Source organism: Gymnogyps californianus, chromosome 6 (genome assembly GCF_018139145.2).
Source record: "Gymnogyps californianus isolate 813 chromosome 6, ASM1813914v2, whole genome shotgun sequence".
Taxonomy (NCBI): Eukaryota; Metazoa; Chordata; class Aves; order Accipitriformes; family Cathartidae; genus Gymnogyps; species Gymnogyps californianus.
This window is the reverse complement of record NC_059476.1, coordinates 95,545-112,202: the sequence shown is the minus strand read 5'-3', so window position 1 is coordinate 112,202 and position 16,658 is coordinate 95,545. Positions and strand designations below refer to the sequence as shown.

The following is a 16,658-nucleotide window of genomic DNA, read 5'->3' as shown; positions in this document are numbered from 1 at the left end:
AATAACATACCAAGATTTGCTATGAAACAACATCGTTGGTTATGCACGTGGTCAGCATTACAGGGCTGTACCATTAGTTGTCTACTTCCTAACATACAGCTCTTTACGTTGTTGCGTCTCTACATTCTTTGCTGGGACGAGTTTGCAAAGAGGCAGCTCCATGCCATACTACTGTAGGCTAGCATGCTAAGAAAAAGCCCATGCTTTCAAGTACCGTGCCTCTGGAGACTGGCGCAGTACGCAGAGCTGCCAGGAAGCCCCCTGCCATCCTTCAGGAGACACGCTGCAAGACAGCCGACCACTGAGGCCCCAGAACAGAAAGCTCACGCCAAAGCACGCTGCTCCCTCCCCCGGCTCTGAAGCGAAGCGCCGCCGCCAGTCCTTTCCCTGCAGCCACGGTCAGGGCTCGTTCTCAGCTCTGAACACCCGAGCCCCATCACGGCATTTTGTGGGGCAAATCCTCGCTCAGCGGCATCGACGGCAACGTTCATACTGACTGGTACAGCCTGACCGTGAGCTTATTGCATTGCCAACCTGTCCATAACGACACAAGAAACAGAAATTGAGTCTCCGGGGCTTGCTGATGACGATGACGACTGGTACCCGGGGCCACGTCCGGCCCAGCTAAGAGAAGGAAGCCCGCCGCCCGGCAGGAACGCCGCCGTCTCCGAGGGGCCTGCCCGCCCACACGGCCGCCGCCGCTCACGCCCCTCGCTGCAGGGTGCCCACAGCACAGACCTCCCCGCCTTCCGCAGCGCCTCGGGCGGCCGCAAGCCCTTCCGCCCGGAGCCGCGGAACGAGCGGAACGAGCAGCAAAGCGCACCCGGCCCGGCATCCCGCCGGACGCCCCCCGCCCGGAGGCGGGCGCAGACGCTGGCCGCGAATGCGTCTCGCCGCCGCGCTCCACCGGAGGGGCGGCGGGCCGCGTTTCTTAGCGACGCGGTGACGCCATGTGCGGGGCCCGAGGGTTGCTGCTGGCCCTGCTGATGGCGCGGCTGGCCCCCGGCAGCCCCGGCACCCCGCCTGGAGCCGCCGCCGCGGCGCTCGCCGCAGGGGCCACGCGTCGGGCTGCTCCCCGAAGCGAGGAAGCGGCCTCGCGCCGAGCCCCCGCGGCCCGGGCCGGCTCCCAGATCGCCGCCGCCGGGCCCCGCCGCGCCGAGCCCGCTCCGCCGGCCCGCGCCGCGCGCCACCGCCCCGCCGCCGGCGGCTTCCCCGCCCGCCACTTGCCGCCCGGTGCCCGCGGCCTGCGCGGCCCCGGGGCCGCCGGCCCGCCCCGCCTCTCCGGCGGCATCAGGTGGGCCGGGGACGGGCTCCCTCCGCCGCTGGCGCCGCCCCGGGCGCTGCCGCGCGTGGGCCGGGAGGCGGGGGGCAGGCAGCCGGCAGGAACGGCGGTTCAGGCCCGGTCGGTTCGCCGTCGTGTTTGCCGTCGTGTTTGCCGCGGCTCTCGGGCGCGGGGGACAGCTTAACTCTGAGCCGAGGGCTTGGAAGGGCTTCCCATGGCCAACGTTTTAACGGCCTAGGTAAAGCAGGGCTTGGTTACGCGGTGGTGAGGCTATTGGCGGTGGGAGCTAGGAACTCTTATCGTAGGAAAAAAGAACTTTGATATGCCATAGGGAGACAGTAAAGCAGTTACAGACCGCGAGATGCTGTCAGCGAGGAAGACAGTTTCAGCTATTTGGAGAGTAAAATCTGAGGGTGAACCCTGTCTTTGCAGATTGCAGTTGTGAGGAGGACTGAGAGGAGCTGTAATACACGGACGCTGAATTTCTTTACCACTTTTTGCTCCAGGGAATTTCAGAGTGAATTCCAAATATACAAATAGAGAGTATCCACAAAGTTACTACAATAACGACAGAGGCTTTCTGTAATTGATTATCAATGCAAACTGTACAATAATTCATGTAAGCTGATGAAAAGTAATACTGTGTTCTGATGCTGGCATTTAGTAATGTAAAATATGAAATTATGCAAGAATAGCCTCTTTAACAGTTTGCGGGGGGGGGGGGGGGGGGCTTGTCTTTGCAGGTCTGTGAGTCAAGTGTGTGTAGAAAAATCACTCATATTCAGAAGTAACACCCCTTATCCTACTGATACCGTTGCTGTCCCTGGTGGACATGATCTGCTGTTCTGTGTGCAGCTGGATGACTGTAAGTAACCTTTCTTTCCACACATTTAATTCATAGATTACCTCTGCTTAGGGAATCTGTTCTTAAACTTATATGTTATAATTGTTACTAATTATTTGGGCTGTTGTAGTTCCAGGGAGACCATAGTGAATCAGGGTCCGATCACCAAAGACAAACAAAAAATAAGATCATTGCACTCAGTTTAAGTGTAGGGTCTCTGGCTAAACACAAATCAGCCTTTATCAATTGCTTCTGTATCTGAGATACCTTACTTTGTTTGCTACACTTAGAGCAGCAAATAAGGGTTGATGTTTGGAATATACCACTATTACCCTTTTCAGAAAGTGATTTTTTTATCATATCTTGGATTCTTTATTTCATATGCTTGTTTTCATACTTTATTCTCTGCTGGCAATGATTTTTCTCTAGTAATCATATACCCTCGTAGGGTATGCCATTAACACTTTTTTCTCTTTCTGCTTTCCACATTGTACTTCATTTGACTGATTTGATGTCCAGCTCTCTGGCATTCATTGCAAGTCACTAGGGTCTCACATGTGAACACATCGGTTTCTCTTTTGAGTCTTTTGCCTGGGAGTTTTGACCCACAGTCCTATCTACTTCTGACCTAAATCACAGAGCATTTCAGGTTGGGAAGGGCTCAGGAGTTTAACTGGTCCAACAACTAGTCAAAACAGGGTTAGCTTCCTATTATCTAGTCCTGCTTTCAGCTCTTCACAGATGTTGCCTGAATGTTTTGCATACAGGGAAGAGCAAAGAAATAATGAGAGCCTCATAGTACATAGTATGATAGGTAGTAGTGCTAGAACTTCACCCATTCCAATCTTCAGTAGGTCTCAGAGTAAAGATGAATTTTGATGAGGGTTTAACCACAGCTGAAAGTGCCGTCAGGCTGTTGGGTATTCCAGCCTGTAACTTGGAAGTAGCTAAATTTTATCCTTTTCCCACACCACCCATAGTATCATAAAAATAGGATCAGAATGATTCTGAATTTGTAATGTCATCAAAAGGAAGGATCATCTGTGTCCAGACTGACAGCACCAGATTTTTTCTGGCCATTTAATATTTGGGCCCCATATTTATCACATGATTAGAACAAGCCCTAGACATTTGATTGCACATGTATGTTAGGTGTAGCACACCTGGGAACAACAGAATTCACTGTTCACACGGCCTTTTCCTTTTCTGTGCTTGTTGTTGGAAGAACATCTGGGAAAGACTTTATTTGGGATCACCTGAAGGATGATAAAGTTTTCTGGTAGAAACAGCCTTCTCCCCTTTGGCCTTCCCCGAGGAAATATAGAAACACATATGTTCTCATCGAGTGATTATGGAAGAAGCCTTTCCAGGATGGATGGTGACATGAGCTACCACTGCCAGAAATACAATCAAGCATGCTCCAGAGGGCCTCCTGGAAAAGAGCAAGTGGGAACAGGCTCTGAACCTAATGAATTATCGTGGCCAGTAACAAAGAGATTGTGATGCACAAGTTGACTTCACCTCATTGAAACCATTGCTAGCAGATACCAGAGTAGTGTTCAAGTTTTACTAATACTTTTTTATGATACTTACAAAAGATGCAGGTTTTTTCTTCCTCTGCTTGTCACTAATGGGTCTTTCCATGACTGTCCTCATTCTTTCTTGACTGCAGTACTCTATTTCAGCTGTCTTTCCTGAAGTGTAAAACATCCTTTGCTTCACCCAGTCATCTTCCTTGCCTATTTTTCTGTCTATTGCTGTCCTTCAATTGCTTTATTTTTCTGCTTTTTCATACTGTTGTTCTCCATCTGACAGCTGTTCACAACTCTGGTATTCCTCTAACCTTGATAGCTCATCACACCCAATCTTCTCTTTCTTTTGTGCCCTCTGTGGCCCTTTCTTCCTTTTGCAGTTTTTCCCAGTACTGCCTTTTCACTGTCTTGTGCTAAGGGTGGAGTTTGACATATGTCTTAAACTGATTTGAGACTGTATTGATACTAAATGGAGCAGTGTGACTGCTCACTACATCCCCAGCATTTCCTTCTGTCTAATGATCGTGTAGCTGGCTTGAGTCAGGCAGTCTTGCTGATCCAACTGATAATTAATTCATTAAGAGGAAGAGATCAGTTCTCAGGGACAGTTGGAAATACTGTATATTTTCAAAATAAAGTACTTTTAAAAGCATTCCTGTTTCACATACTAGCTCCTCAAGATAACAACTTTGTCTTTAGCCTTTGCAGGTGTTAGGAGAATATTGCTGCTATTTCTGCTTCTAAATCAGTGGAAGAACCAATATGAGTGCATTTTAAAGTTACAAGCATCATTATCCACAAGCCTGACTCCTGTTTGATTTTTTTTAAAGTTTGTCTGGTTTCAGACAAATTAAATTGTCTGAAATTCTTTTTTGCCTTTTTCTACAAGATTAAATAGCCTTTAGTAGCTAGCGTGCTTTCTTGAGCAAACTACACTATGAACAAGTTATGTATGTCTTCTCTGAAAACTTAAGCAGTTTGAATATCTTAAGTTTTGCTGCAAAAGCCCCTTTCTTCCAGTTTTCAGGTATATTTTGCATCATGTAATGTTGTTAATCTGCGTTAGCAAGTATTCAGCTTTGATAATAGAAGAGTACATAAAGAATTGCATTCCAAAGAAAAGAAATGGTTGTGAATAGCACAACTACCAATGTTTTCTTTTTCAGTCTAGTGATTATATCCTCAAGTGAATAGTAAGAAAGCTGCTCCTGTGCACCTATTTTTGTGAACCTTGTAGGAGCTTAATACTCCTTTGGCCTTTATCTCCTTAAAAGATTTAGTTGCCTGTTTGACTAATGCTGTATTTGGATATAAAAAAGCTTTTATTTCTGCTTGCTGCTCTGTACATCTGAGGATCTGCTCTGCCCTCGAACAGCAGAATTACATTGAGAGCTTAAGTTCTCCCCCCCCAACCTACTACACTACCTAAATTCTTTTTGGTACTACTGTAATCGAGGATACTGCCGCTCATTCCTGTTGTTGGTATGATCTGTAGTCCTCGAACCTTGTAAGACGTTTTATTTGGATGTATTAAAAAGTTTATTGTTCGAACGAGTCCATTAGGATGAGTCTACATAGTATGTCCTTAATAATTTGCCATTTTATGACTTAGTGTTTTAGCAGTAATAATTTAATACATTATAACATTGTAACCATACTGAATACCACTGAGTCAGGAGGGCATCACTGTGGGATACCAATAGAAAGTCTTTTTTTTAGGATGCCTGTTCTCTATTCATACTTACTTTGAGTTTTACCAACCTTAATTATTTTGAATACATTTAATGTTGCTTTTAGTGAACTCACATACTGGTAGTGTTTTGTCATTAAAATGTCACGTGTGTCTGATTTGGGCATTTTACAGAAATTAGAGCACATATTAAGATAGTTGTCTTAAGCAGTTTTCATGCTTTTTGGAAAGTCACATTTGTGTATTAACACCTTTTTCCCATGAAACAGTACAAACTAGTACTCGTGATATCACCCTGTTCATAGTTCATATTAGCCTGTTAGCAGTGTTACTGTGGATTAATTAATATAAGCCACTATCTGGCTTATAATTGCTGAAGTTGTTCCTTTTAAAAATATTGGCACAATATTTACTTAGATCTGTCTTTTCTAGTAATTTGATATTGGCAGATTTTTTTTTTTTTTCCCTCTTCTCAACCTTTAGCAAAGCTGAACTATTTCCAACAGCCACAGGATATCAAAGAATCTGATTTTTTGAAGTTCTTGGAGAAGTATGGCAGACACTCTTTCTTAGCAGCGTCACAAGTCCAGCCATCATCCTCTGCCTTTTACCGGGTGAGTTAAAAGAAAATAGCAATCAGTTTGCAGATACACTTTTACTAAAGCTGTCTGTAATGAGATCTAATGAGAACAGATTGAAAGATTCTTATTTTTCTACATGTAATCCATATTACCTCTCAGCTCTTTTCATTCCTTATTGTGTAAAAAGTTTCTGATTAGTTTTCTTGTGTTTAAAAGTTTGGACAACCCTTTAGACAAAACTGGGTGCACACTAAGGAAAAATATAAATTTGCCTTTGTGCCTTGATGATGTCATCACCTTGCGCTTGGCCTTAGTATTCCACGGTCACTTTGTCTGTGATTTCTCCAAATTGTCTTTTCAGGCTGGTGATCCAATCCTAATCTACTTTGATTCATCATCTGTACTGAGCACGCTTAGACAGCCAGTAAAAATGGGCGCCAGTGGACTTTGTGTTGATGGAAATCCTGCTGGTTAGTAAAGCGGGAAGAATTTCTTAGGGTGGTTTGCTTCTGTTTTATCTGTTGTCATGTCTTAACTCAGGCTTCCTGGACAGCAAAAGCACAAGCTGTACTCGGATTTTTGCCAACCTGAGCAGGAGCTGCATTACTGACCCTGCCCTAGATGCTGCCTCCTACTACCGTGACTTCACTGTGCTAAAGGTGCATGTCGTATTTCTTCCTGTTGCTCAACATCTTATTTGCTTGCCTTTTCCATTGCCTTCCATTGCAACTTCAGCTAACTGGAAAACTAAAGGTCATCTGGCGTGTCATCCCTGATCTCCCGATTGTTAAGGCCTTCTTGCTGGAAATCCTGTTTAAAATGTCATGATTGGTGATAATCCCTCAATTCAAATTACTTTCCAATACATTTCAGTTATTAGCAAATTCTTAATGCATTTAACAGGTACTTCATTGATACTTCATAGTTTTAATGGTTTAACTAGAACTCTCTCGCATTTTAAACAGACTGTTTATTAAAGTATTTCTATCTGTTCCATCAACTTGATCAACCAAGCAATGTGTGTTCTTAGTAAAGAATGAGGATTTGTTTTACACAATACGTTATCTCTAAAATCATACTGAAGGCCAGTTATCAATATTAGCTTTATTTACATTCATAGATTGAACTCCATATCAATTTCTCCATTATTTATCCTGACAATAATTTCAAAATAACCAATTTATTGTTCTGGGTTCATCATGCTGGTCTTACTGAATGTTAACATGAAAATATCTCCTCTCGCCTTCTAGAGTTTCTCTGGTGTTCCAAGATAAAACGGCAGTGCAAATATTAACACCTTATTAAGGCTAATGGCTCAGTTTACCCTTATATTGGAAATCTAAATCTACATAACTGCAGTAGAGAGTCTTCTGTTGATCAAATTTAACTCATGTTTTCAGGGCTTTCTTTGTCACTGTGGCCAAAATTTAATTTTTCCTTAAATGGAAGCTGAAGTAGTTACTTGATTCCAGAGGGGGGAGCTGCAGGAATGGATCAAAAATGCTGGTATTTTAAAGTATCTGCATTCTGCAGGTCATTAGCAGGGCCAGGAATAAAATTTGTCTTCTGATGTTCTAAAAATGCTTTCTGTGGATTATGTCTGTGATTTCTAGATCACAAATTGATGACAAGTTTTACACATCTGGAATAAACGAAGTAATTTTTGTCAATGTAATATGTAGGCTCTATTTAGTAATGGTTTCATGACTTTAGGCACTTGCAAACCCAGAAAATTGGTTGGTTTTTTGGTGTTGTATGTTGATTTGTTTGTTTTCCCCAGGTCCCAATTAATGACACCATTGTGCAGTCCATGAAGGTCAGTCTCTATTGCCAATGAAAATAATTTCTGCTTCTGAAATAAAACATATCTGGAATCTTAGGCATTCATAGTAATGCCCATGGGTTGGGAACTTGGGAGAATGGGAATGTTCTGTGTCTGAGACAAGATTTTTTGGACAAAAGTGTGCCATTATAGAAAAAAAAATAGGAATATAAGGAAAGATGTACTTTTTAAATGAATGGGCCTAGATAGGGCTGGAGTCAGGGAGGTAGCTTGTTTCCTTAGAAAAAATTGGGCATCTGGAGCACGGTGATGTGTCCACGGGTCACAGATACAGCAGGAAGGTAAATCTGACTTGGATGGAAAAGCAGTGGAAAAGAGTAAGAAAGGCACACTCCTTTTAAACAATTGCTAATTGTTAATATGCTTACTATCTCTAGGTAAAGGTGACCGCAGTCGCACCACCTGGAGCTCCCCGCATGACAGACAACACATGTACCAATGTTGTTTCTGAGGTATCTGAATCTTCTTTCCTTTGGACAGCTCAACACTAGCTTAAAGTCGTTGCCCTGTTACCCGACTCTGCCTTTGATATTCTCTGAATTGGACTTTCAGGTGATCTATGAGATAGAATTCAGTGGCACACGTGGGATTCAGAGTGTTTCTGTCCAGTTCAAAGTGAGCAACATCTCTGGGAACTCAGGATCCTCTCTGCAGCAGCACTTCACTTTCCACTTCTGGGTCAGTGCCCCCATCCTCCCTGGGCTCTTACCAAGTTTGTAGTCTGTAGTTTGTGACCCAGTTTTGTACAGATGAGATGTGAAAAGATTAGCACAATGTCACTGTGGTATGGTAGAACCAGAACCCTGGGACACAGCTGGTGGTCGAAGGAAGGAGGGGACACTGCTCTGGTCACAAGTAAACCATGTTAGCAGAAAAATTCGGGCTCAGTGCAAGCATGCAGTCTTGCACTGCACAAGTTTGAAGGGTCTGATTATTTTTATCTGTTTTTTGCTGTTGTTTTGATTTGGTTTGGGGTTTTTTTTGGTGGGGGGAGAAGGGGAGAGGATGAGATCGGGGTCACCAGCATGGTCTTGTGAAGGAAAGGGTTGGAGCTGGTGCTGTATCTGAGGTGTTCAGTGTTTGTGAACAAAGTTGCTAAATTTCTTCCAGGTACTTATTTAACTTTGCCCGTGCAGTGGGAAAAAGAGTTCCTTTGGAGGGGGTGGAAATCTGGGAAATACTAATGTGTGTTGAAGTTCATATAAACCTTGTGCCATAGAGGCAATGTAAAGTGGGATACATGGTGACCTCGGGGTGGGTAAGTGTGCAGTGCAACCTTGCTGAAGTTATCCCCAGAGGCTCTCCCCATAAAACAATTTAAAAGTGGAATCTGCCACTCAGAATCGGGGTCAAGGCAGGGTTTGTTCTGCAGATCACCTGTAGAATTGCCCAGACTGGTATGTTGACTTCCTTAGAGACAAATGCTGAGCAACAGGAATTCATTGTCTCAAGAACTGTCCTGGTAGTATCCACATTTCAGAGTACTGACACTTAGTTATTTACCTCCTGGACTGCAGATGAACTTGCCAGGTAAGAAAGAGGATTTGGAAACAAATAATGGAGGTTTTAGTAGTGCATAATATTCAGTCATTCAAAAAATGCGTTGCAGTTACATTTTTGACAATGTGAATTTGATCTTCTGAGATTAATGGATCTCATTGATGCTAATGTTTTCCTCTTCCTTTCTTTCTTCCCTTTGCCTCTTTGTAGACCAGGACTCTTTCTCATAGGTTGCCTAGAAGTGGAAACCCTGGCTATATCACTGGAGCACCACTGTTGATTGCAAACAGTGGTGTCATGCAGCATGTATCCTTTTTCTTCTATCAAGTTTCATTTATCACTGGGTTTACTGACTTCTGGTACTCTACTGTCTGGACTTTTGAGATTCTACCTTTACCTGTGAGGGCATACCTCAGTATTACATTGCAGCCATCAGCAGGCCTTTTGGTCACAACTGAATTGTAGTCCTGTGATAGGGATAAGGAGGAATGTGGGGTGAGGGGATTGTTTATGCTTTTGTTTGGCTTCTTGACATGCAGTCTGTCAGATGAGCATTTTACGGAGCGAAGGTGATGGAAGTTGCTCACAGTTCCTCAGACACACAGTACAATTTGGAAGAAATATGAGGACAGGCTGCAAGCTCAGGTAGTAACACGCTCTGCAGTCACCCTTCCTGACACATTGGGAAGGTGTGGACTCACTTAGCATGTTGTTCCATAGTCTCTCACGCACTGCTGTGGAGCCTAGGTCCTTCCCTGAGGTCACCAATGGGTCTCCACAGATCTTTCATATACTCCTAAGAGGACTTGTCCACCATCTCTCTGATATTCCTCTAGAACAATCTGAACATTGTGAAGGTCTTCTGGGACATTTTGAGGCTGTACTCTGGCAACATGTCTTGGGCAAGAGCAGAGCTTGTATTTGAGGAGTGAATTATAACGGAACCTTAAAAAGCGATTGTTTTGATGATTTGGATCATTCTTTTGTTGGTGACAGGGCAGGTATATGACCGCTGATGTGATAAGATGGCTAAAGAGCTGTCAGTTTTCCTTATCATGTGTTACCCTGCCATGTTCTTCTTCTCCCTTCTCATTGCAGAGAGGATTGAAATTGCATCCATTTAATGCCAATACTTCTGTAATGATTCTGTTGACTCATTACAAGAGTGGAAGAAATACTCATTACGAAGGAAGGATGTTGATAGCACTTTTTTTCTGTCCTGCAAATCACTTTGTCAAAGCTGTTATTTCTAGCCTATCCCCAATACTGGAAGAAAGTAACTGTAGTTACATCCAGCAGAAGTTATACCAGGCTCTTCAGGGGATGAACAGAGCGGAGGACCTTGCTATAACTGGTAGTGCTCATCCAACCCAGGCAGAAGAGTGGACAACCATTCTGATTCAGAACTGCAGTGTGCAGGTAATATGAATGCAAAAAGACCAGCTGTGAATATTTTTCCTTTCATATCTTTGTATTGCCTTGGGGAAGCATGGGCCTGGGAAAAAAAGAACCAGCTTGTTCATCTGGGCTTACTTTCTTTGTGTGATGATCCACTGACTCTCAGGGGTCTTAATGCCTGTAAGCAGTCATTCTTAGTATGGTTCATATTATTAGGATGCTTACTAAACTAAAAAAAACCCTGACAGATTTAATATCTCTTGAATCCTGTTCCTGCTATTTAAATGGGCAAAAAGAGTTTAATACTGAATCCAGTGTTATATTACCTAGTTTTCTGATAGCCTTCTAGAACTAATACTACGTGGTTACTTCCTATTCATTTGATGGTTTTAGTATCATCCTTTCTGATTTTCCAGTTTCTAGGGATATTTATATATTAACTAATACGGGTAAAAGTTTGCGATCCAAGTACTTATGGCGGAGGGAAATTCTATTTTAATAATTACTAATCTGTCAGGAGATGGCCTAATAGAATGCAAAATCGAAGTGGTAGAGCCGAGACAAATTCTGGTTGGAAATGAGATGAAAATGTGATGGATATAGCTCTCAAATGGGTGGTTGACCTGACCAGAAGTTACGGGGTTAGTACTGAAGTGACTGATTCAGGTTCTGTGACCTATGCTATCCAAAATATTAGACTTTGACCATAATGGTCCTTTTTCACCTTTAAAATACTATATTAAGATGTTTGGGGTATATTTTATTTTCAGGCTGTGAATTGCACTTCCTGTTGCATGGTTCCTGTGACCCTGGAGATACAGATATTGTGGACTAAGGTGGGCCTCCTGTCCAACCCACAAGCTCAAATACTGGGTGCACGGTACTTTTATCAGTGTGACCCCCTGAAGGTATGGAATTTAAAACCCCTCCCTCACACACAGAGGTAATTAAATGGAATTCACAGGTTATTTAAGAACCAAGAAATCAAATGGTCTTGATATTACTGAGTTGAGATTTACTGAACTTTAGCAGTGGTCTGGCTGCAATTGCAAGAGTTTGTATTTAACACCTCCGTAGAGGAAGGTCGTTTTATGGTCTTATCAGTACTGTCCTCAATCAATTGTACCTTCTTTCCAACCCCAAACCACCTTCTGCCACTTAAGGACTCAAACTTTAAACTTTTAATTATGCTCGGTATAAAGTTGTAGTTACAAACATTCAATAACTACATGTTTATCTAGTTGTCTCTTAAAGCCTTGATACGGAATTTGAGTTGATTTATGTTTCACAGACCCCACAGCATGCTGATAGTCTGTGCAAGAAGGTATTTCTGTTCCTCCAGGGGTTCTGAAATCACCAACAGGTAGCTGAGGAAGAGGCTAATGCTGATGGCAGCAGATGTGAAGAATTGGGGGGAAAGGTTGTAAGCCAGAAAGCAGGTTTCTAAGAGAAGATTACATGATGGAAACATTCAAGGTCAGGTTGGATGGGGCTCTGAGCAATCTGATCTAGTTGAAGATGTCTCTGCTCATTGCAGGGGGGTTGGACTAGATGACCTTTAAACGTCCCTTCCAACCCAAACTATTCTATGGTTCTGTGATGTCAGCAGGAAGGTGGAGCTAACAGGTCCACAAAGGAGAATTAATAGTCTTTTTCAAGCGTGTGTCAGTGGATCCCATTGCGGTGCAAGGTGGGATTCCTGACATCACAAAGTCTTTTGGGTAGCACATGTATGTCAAGGCTTATACTTCTCTGCAAGGGCTTTAGGGGGAGCAGCTGACACCTGCCCATGGCATTCTCATGGCAGTGAGGTATGACATGGCAAGTGTCTGTCTGATCTGTTACTACTCTTTGAACTTCAGACTCAGTCTAAATGAGATTTTACATCACTTGTTTGGATGTGTCTCATGGTACCTCTTTGTCCTCCCTTCTTGCAACATACATGAAAAGAACATGATAGGAAAATGTTAACCTTGTAAAACGCATGTTGCCCTGAGGCAAACTGACACTCCTGCCCCACGAAGATATTTTCTAAATCTGAGCTGTTACATGGCTCCATTAACAAAACTTCTGTCTGAGGAGAGAGACTTGCATTCCTAGTAAAAGTGCAGGGTGCATATCCCTCAGTAAGGATTAGCCAATCAAGAACTATGAGATTCAGATTTCATCTGCTCGAGCAACAATGCTAATTACTTTAGAGCTGTAAGGTATATTGCAAAGCAAATGATAAGAAACCAAGTTTCTGGCAGCAAGAAAAAAACACACCATTAAAATCAGTACTGACTTCATCAGTGGCAATCCACAAATTGGGGTTGTTAGTAAAGACATTTTAGCAAAGGTACCAGTCGGTACCATACCCAGCGGTTAAGAATTGCAGCTGTTTGTAAGCATACCAGTGAGATCACCAATGCGTGCTGTATATTGCTTTGCTTTTAAATTATGTCACTTCCCAGTTTTAGCCTACAGATTCTCTATCTGAGAACTATTCATTCTTTAGAGAAAACCCTTTCCTTTACACCACACTGTGTCTCTGGAAAGTTGCCTTAGTGACTGACCAGAAAACACAGAACCCAGGAAAGACATCCCATTTTCTACACCCATCCACAATACCTGGTCACAGTTGTATTTGGACTTCCCGAAAATACAAGACAGTCTTAAATGATGTAGAGCTATACAGGATCATGCTGGAAGTTGCTTGTGGCTGCCTTCTCCCAGCTGTTGAGGAGGGGCTGTGTATGGGTTTTTTTCCCCACTGATCTCTCTGATTTTAAGGCAGATTTTGAAGGTCCAGACACAAAGCCAGAATCATTTTGAGGCTTCTTGTTGACTAAGGCGATTGTGCCTACTGTGTGTTTACTCATTGATAGGAGAACTTAAATCCATCAGGAGTGAAGGGGAAGTTCTAATTGTAACTGCTCAGCAGGGGTGATTTGTGACCAAGGAATGATCTGGCATGGAGGGCAAGAAGGCCCAACTGCAAGAAGGGGTTAAACTGGCTGGAAGCAGGAATGCCAGAGACAGACTCCTTGCAAGGGAGTGAAGTTTCCCTTGGTGATGAGATAAGGAACAGCCTCAGCATTGTCTTGTAGCCATCCTGGAATGGGAACGCTCAGGTGCCCAAGCTCAGGGGCCACCTTTGGGCAGCAGAGCTGGGCTGGGGGATGCACCCAAAGCCCGGCTGAGGTGCCCCATGCTGACACCCTTGGGATTGGTGCTGGTACAAGTGTACATGCGGAATCTGCTCATGACAGGTCTTTGCACACTCCATGTAGAACCATGTATTGCGGTAGGACTCTGCCCAATGCATTGTTCATTACATTTTTCTTTTATATTTAAGCACAAAAGTGTTTTTAATTTGCCTCGAGAGGTACCACAAAAATTCCCCAACAGGAGTCTCAGTGTTTTTCTCTTAAGAGTCATGAATTCTGTCTTGGAGCTTTTTCGAATGCTTCCTGCACAACTTTGCTCTACAGGCAATCTTCCAAATTGTTTCCAGGGAAGTGCATGAGGTGGTGATTTCACAGATTGGCTTAAACCAGTGCAAGCACAGAAGGTATGCTGCCAGTAGATTCCCTCTCTTGAGGTTAGCATGCAGGGCTGGGAAGCCGGGTCAGGGAGTGAGGTTGCTCTTTTGGCAGCAGCAAGGTCTTAAATCAGCCCAAGCTAGCCATGAAACTCCACATAGCTCAAGGAGCGAGTGTATTAGTTGTCTTACAGCATTCTGTTGAAACAGAAAGGAACTGAGGCCTTAGAAGTTCAGTCCCCTGTTCCATCGTTACCAACTGACCTACCAATCTGTCTCCTTTCTGAAACAATATCCTAAAATGTGAGAAATTAATTGTTGTGTTGGGTCCCTGCTTTATTTTATTGATATTTTATTGAAAGGATCAAATCTTGTGGCAGTCCTGTCTGTTTCTGGCAGCAATCACCTGTTCAAAGGGCCAGGTGATCTTATCTTACATAAAACATATAATTTTATAAAAAATAAAGCTAGCTTTGCTTCTGTTCTTATTACCAACTAGCTGATATGTCTTTCCTCTGAATAGAAGTCTTACTCTAGCAGAGCTTGAGTCACTGCTTCCATTCTGGAGATCTGTAACATATGATGCACAGTAGCTGCTGATCTTTCCCGAGACCTGTGCCCTCGATTTACCTGCTAAGTATCAATTTAGGGAAAGAGGAGTTACTCCACTAAAAAAATATATCTGGAACACTTAACTCCTGCTATCCTAAAGACATCTTGCTTGCCAGTCATCTACAGTGGGTCTCCATTAGCAAATCGAGGAGGGATGTATCTTTTGTATTAAGCTTGCTAAACTCGTTGTGCTTTCCTTCTTGTTACAGTTCCTAAGAACAAGCACAGTACCTTTGACAACTGTTGTTACCTTCACTGACATGACGGAATGGCCAGAACCTCCACGAGGCCAGCCCCAAATGCACTGGAAACTCCCATTTGACATCTTTTTCCCATTCAAGGTGGCACTGAATTTGGAAAGAAGTTACAGAGGTGATCTGGCTGGCTGTTTTTTGTTGATTCTAATAATGTCTAGTATTCTCTACTTTTGAAAAGTCAAATAGACGGGGCCTGTACTTAAAGTTCGATAAGTGAATTGATACATTCAGAATATGATCCAGATCATAGACTTTTCTCCTCAGGTTCTTATACTTTGCCTATGATATCTGTGTGCCTTCTCTTCTTGGATTAAGCCACATGACTAGCTTCTCTCCTGTGTGCTCTCATGCCCCTATTCTCCATATGCACCATCTGTGAACCTCACTACAGTGAAACACTTGAGACGTGGAGGGATCAAGAGACGTTGCATTAATGAGGAACAAGGAGGAGGACGTTAAAATGAACATTCCATGTTCCCAGAAGCCAAGAGTGCTTTCTAAGCCAAGGAGTATGCAGAGAGGAGCAAAGTTGAATCCAAGCATTTTGGAGCTGCGTTCAGTCATCTTCCTGTTGGAGAAGCACCTGATTTTTCTACATGGAACTAACTGAACATTTAAAATACAGGAGCCCTCCCAGGTGGCCTGAATTACTATTTTATGAGTAGACATGTCTGCCAGTCACCTTTAACCTGTCCTTGTTACATGACAACCATGCCTCTGTGACAGTTTTTGACTCTTATTTTTCTGTCTTTTCAAAACAGATATTCAATTAAAATTTTCATGTTTTAATCACTGTTTACATTAGCAATAGTGTCACACAAAGCAAAGTAATTGTAAATGTCCCATCCTCTGAAATATAATTGAATTTTAGTTGTTTGTCAAGACAGCTTCTTTCCTGATCTCCTTTTTTTTTTCTTGAAGAAATAGGCCCAAATATGTTTTTTTCCTAGATAAGAAACATTCTCTTGTGGCTCCAGATAGGAACTGGACTGATAATGATAGCCACTGAAATTCTAGGTGGCATATCGGAGAGAGTTGTGAACAGTCCTAAAGAAAAAGATAAATTATTTTAGGAAGACTTTGTAGATGTATTATGAGACTGAAACTTACTGCAGTCCCTTACCTCTGGCTCAGTCTCCAGGACCAGAATGTAAATTTATTGGTTTTGAAGTTGAAGGTGATCTTCTGATTACCTAGTCTGCCCCACTGCATCACACAGGCTAAGGAAATCTGCTCAATCATTCCATGAAGTTGTTGGATGACAGTATATTTTTTTAGCAAAAGATTTATTATTTATCTTAAATTCTTCAGATGATGGAAAAATCTGCCCCATCTAATGTCGAGTGGATGTCCAGTGGAATCAATAATGGGCAAGAAAATCAGAGAAATCTGCTCTACCTTTAACAAAATGTATTTGTTGCTTTTGTACGTGTACTGTGTATAGCAACTTTGTTGCTCTTCCTCATTACAAACTTAAACAGAAGAGTGCAAAAATAAACTGGAAAACTTGTAATTAGTCAGGATATCAAAGGAGATAACCTGAATAAAACAAAACCACAACCCATCTAAAACATGCAGATTATGGGATAACTTCAC

The 16,658-nt window shown here is 42.9% G+C and overlaps 2 protein-coding genes across 3 annotated transcripts in view; both read left to right on the top strand.

The window, feature by feature from the left end:
• The window catches only part of ALDH18A1 (aldehyde dehydrogenase 18 family member A1), a 148,437-nt gene that overhangs the window by 89,077 nt on the left and 42,702 nt on the right, over positions 1-16,658 (top strand). The gene's annotated exons all lie outside the window — the stretch shown is intronic.
• TCTN3 (tectonic family member 3) lies at positions 1,462-15,944 on the top strand. Of its 2 annotated transcripts, none has more exons than XM_050899109.1 (13): positions 1,462-1,901; positions 2,026-2,147; positions 5,832-5,962; positions 6,291-6,399; positions 6,470-6,588; positions 7,710-7,745; positions 8,150-8,224; positions 8,325-8,450; positions 9,483-9,578; positions 9,820-9,917; positions 10,526-10,691; positions 11,441-11,506; positions 15,015-15,944. In XM_050899109.1, coding segments are annotated over exons 1-13 (1,368 nt in total). In that variant the 5' UTR covers positions 1,462-1,899; the 3' UTR covers positions 15,237-15,944. The 2 variants fall into 2 exon arrangements, with proteins under 2 accessions (XP_050755066.1, XP_050755063.1); XM_050899106.1 differs by having other exon boundaries at positions 11,441-11,578.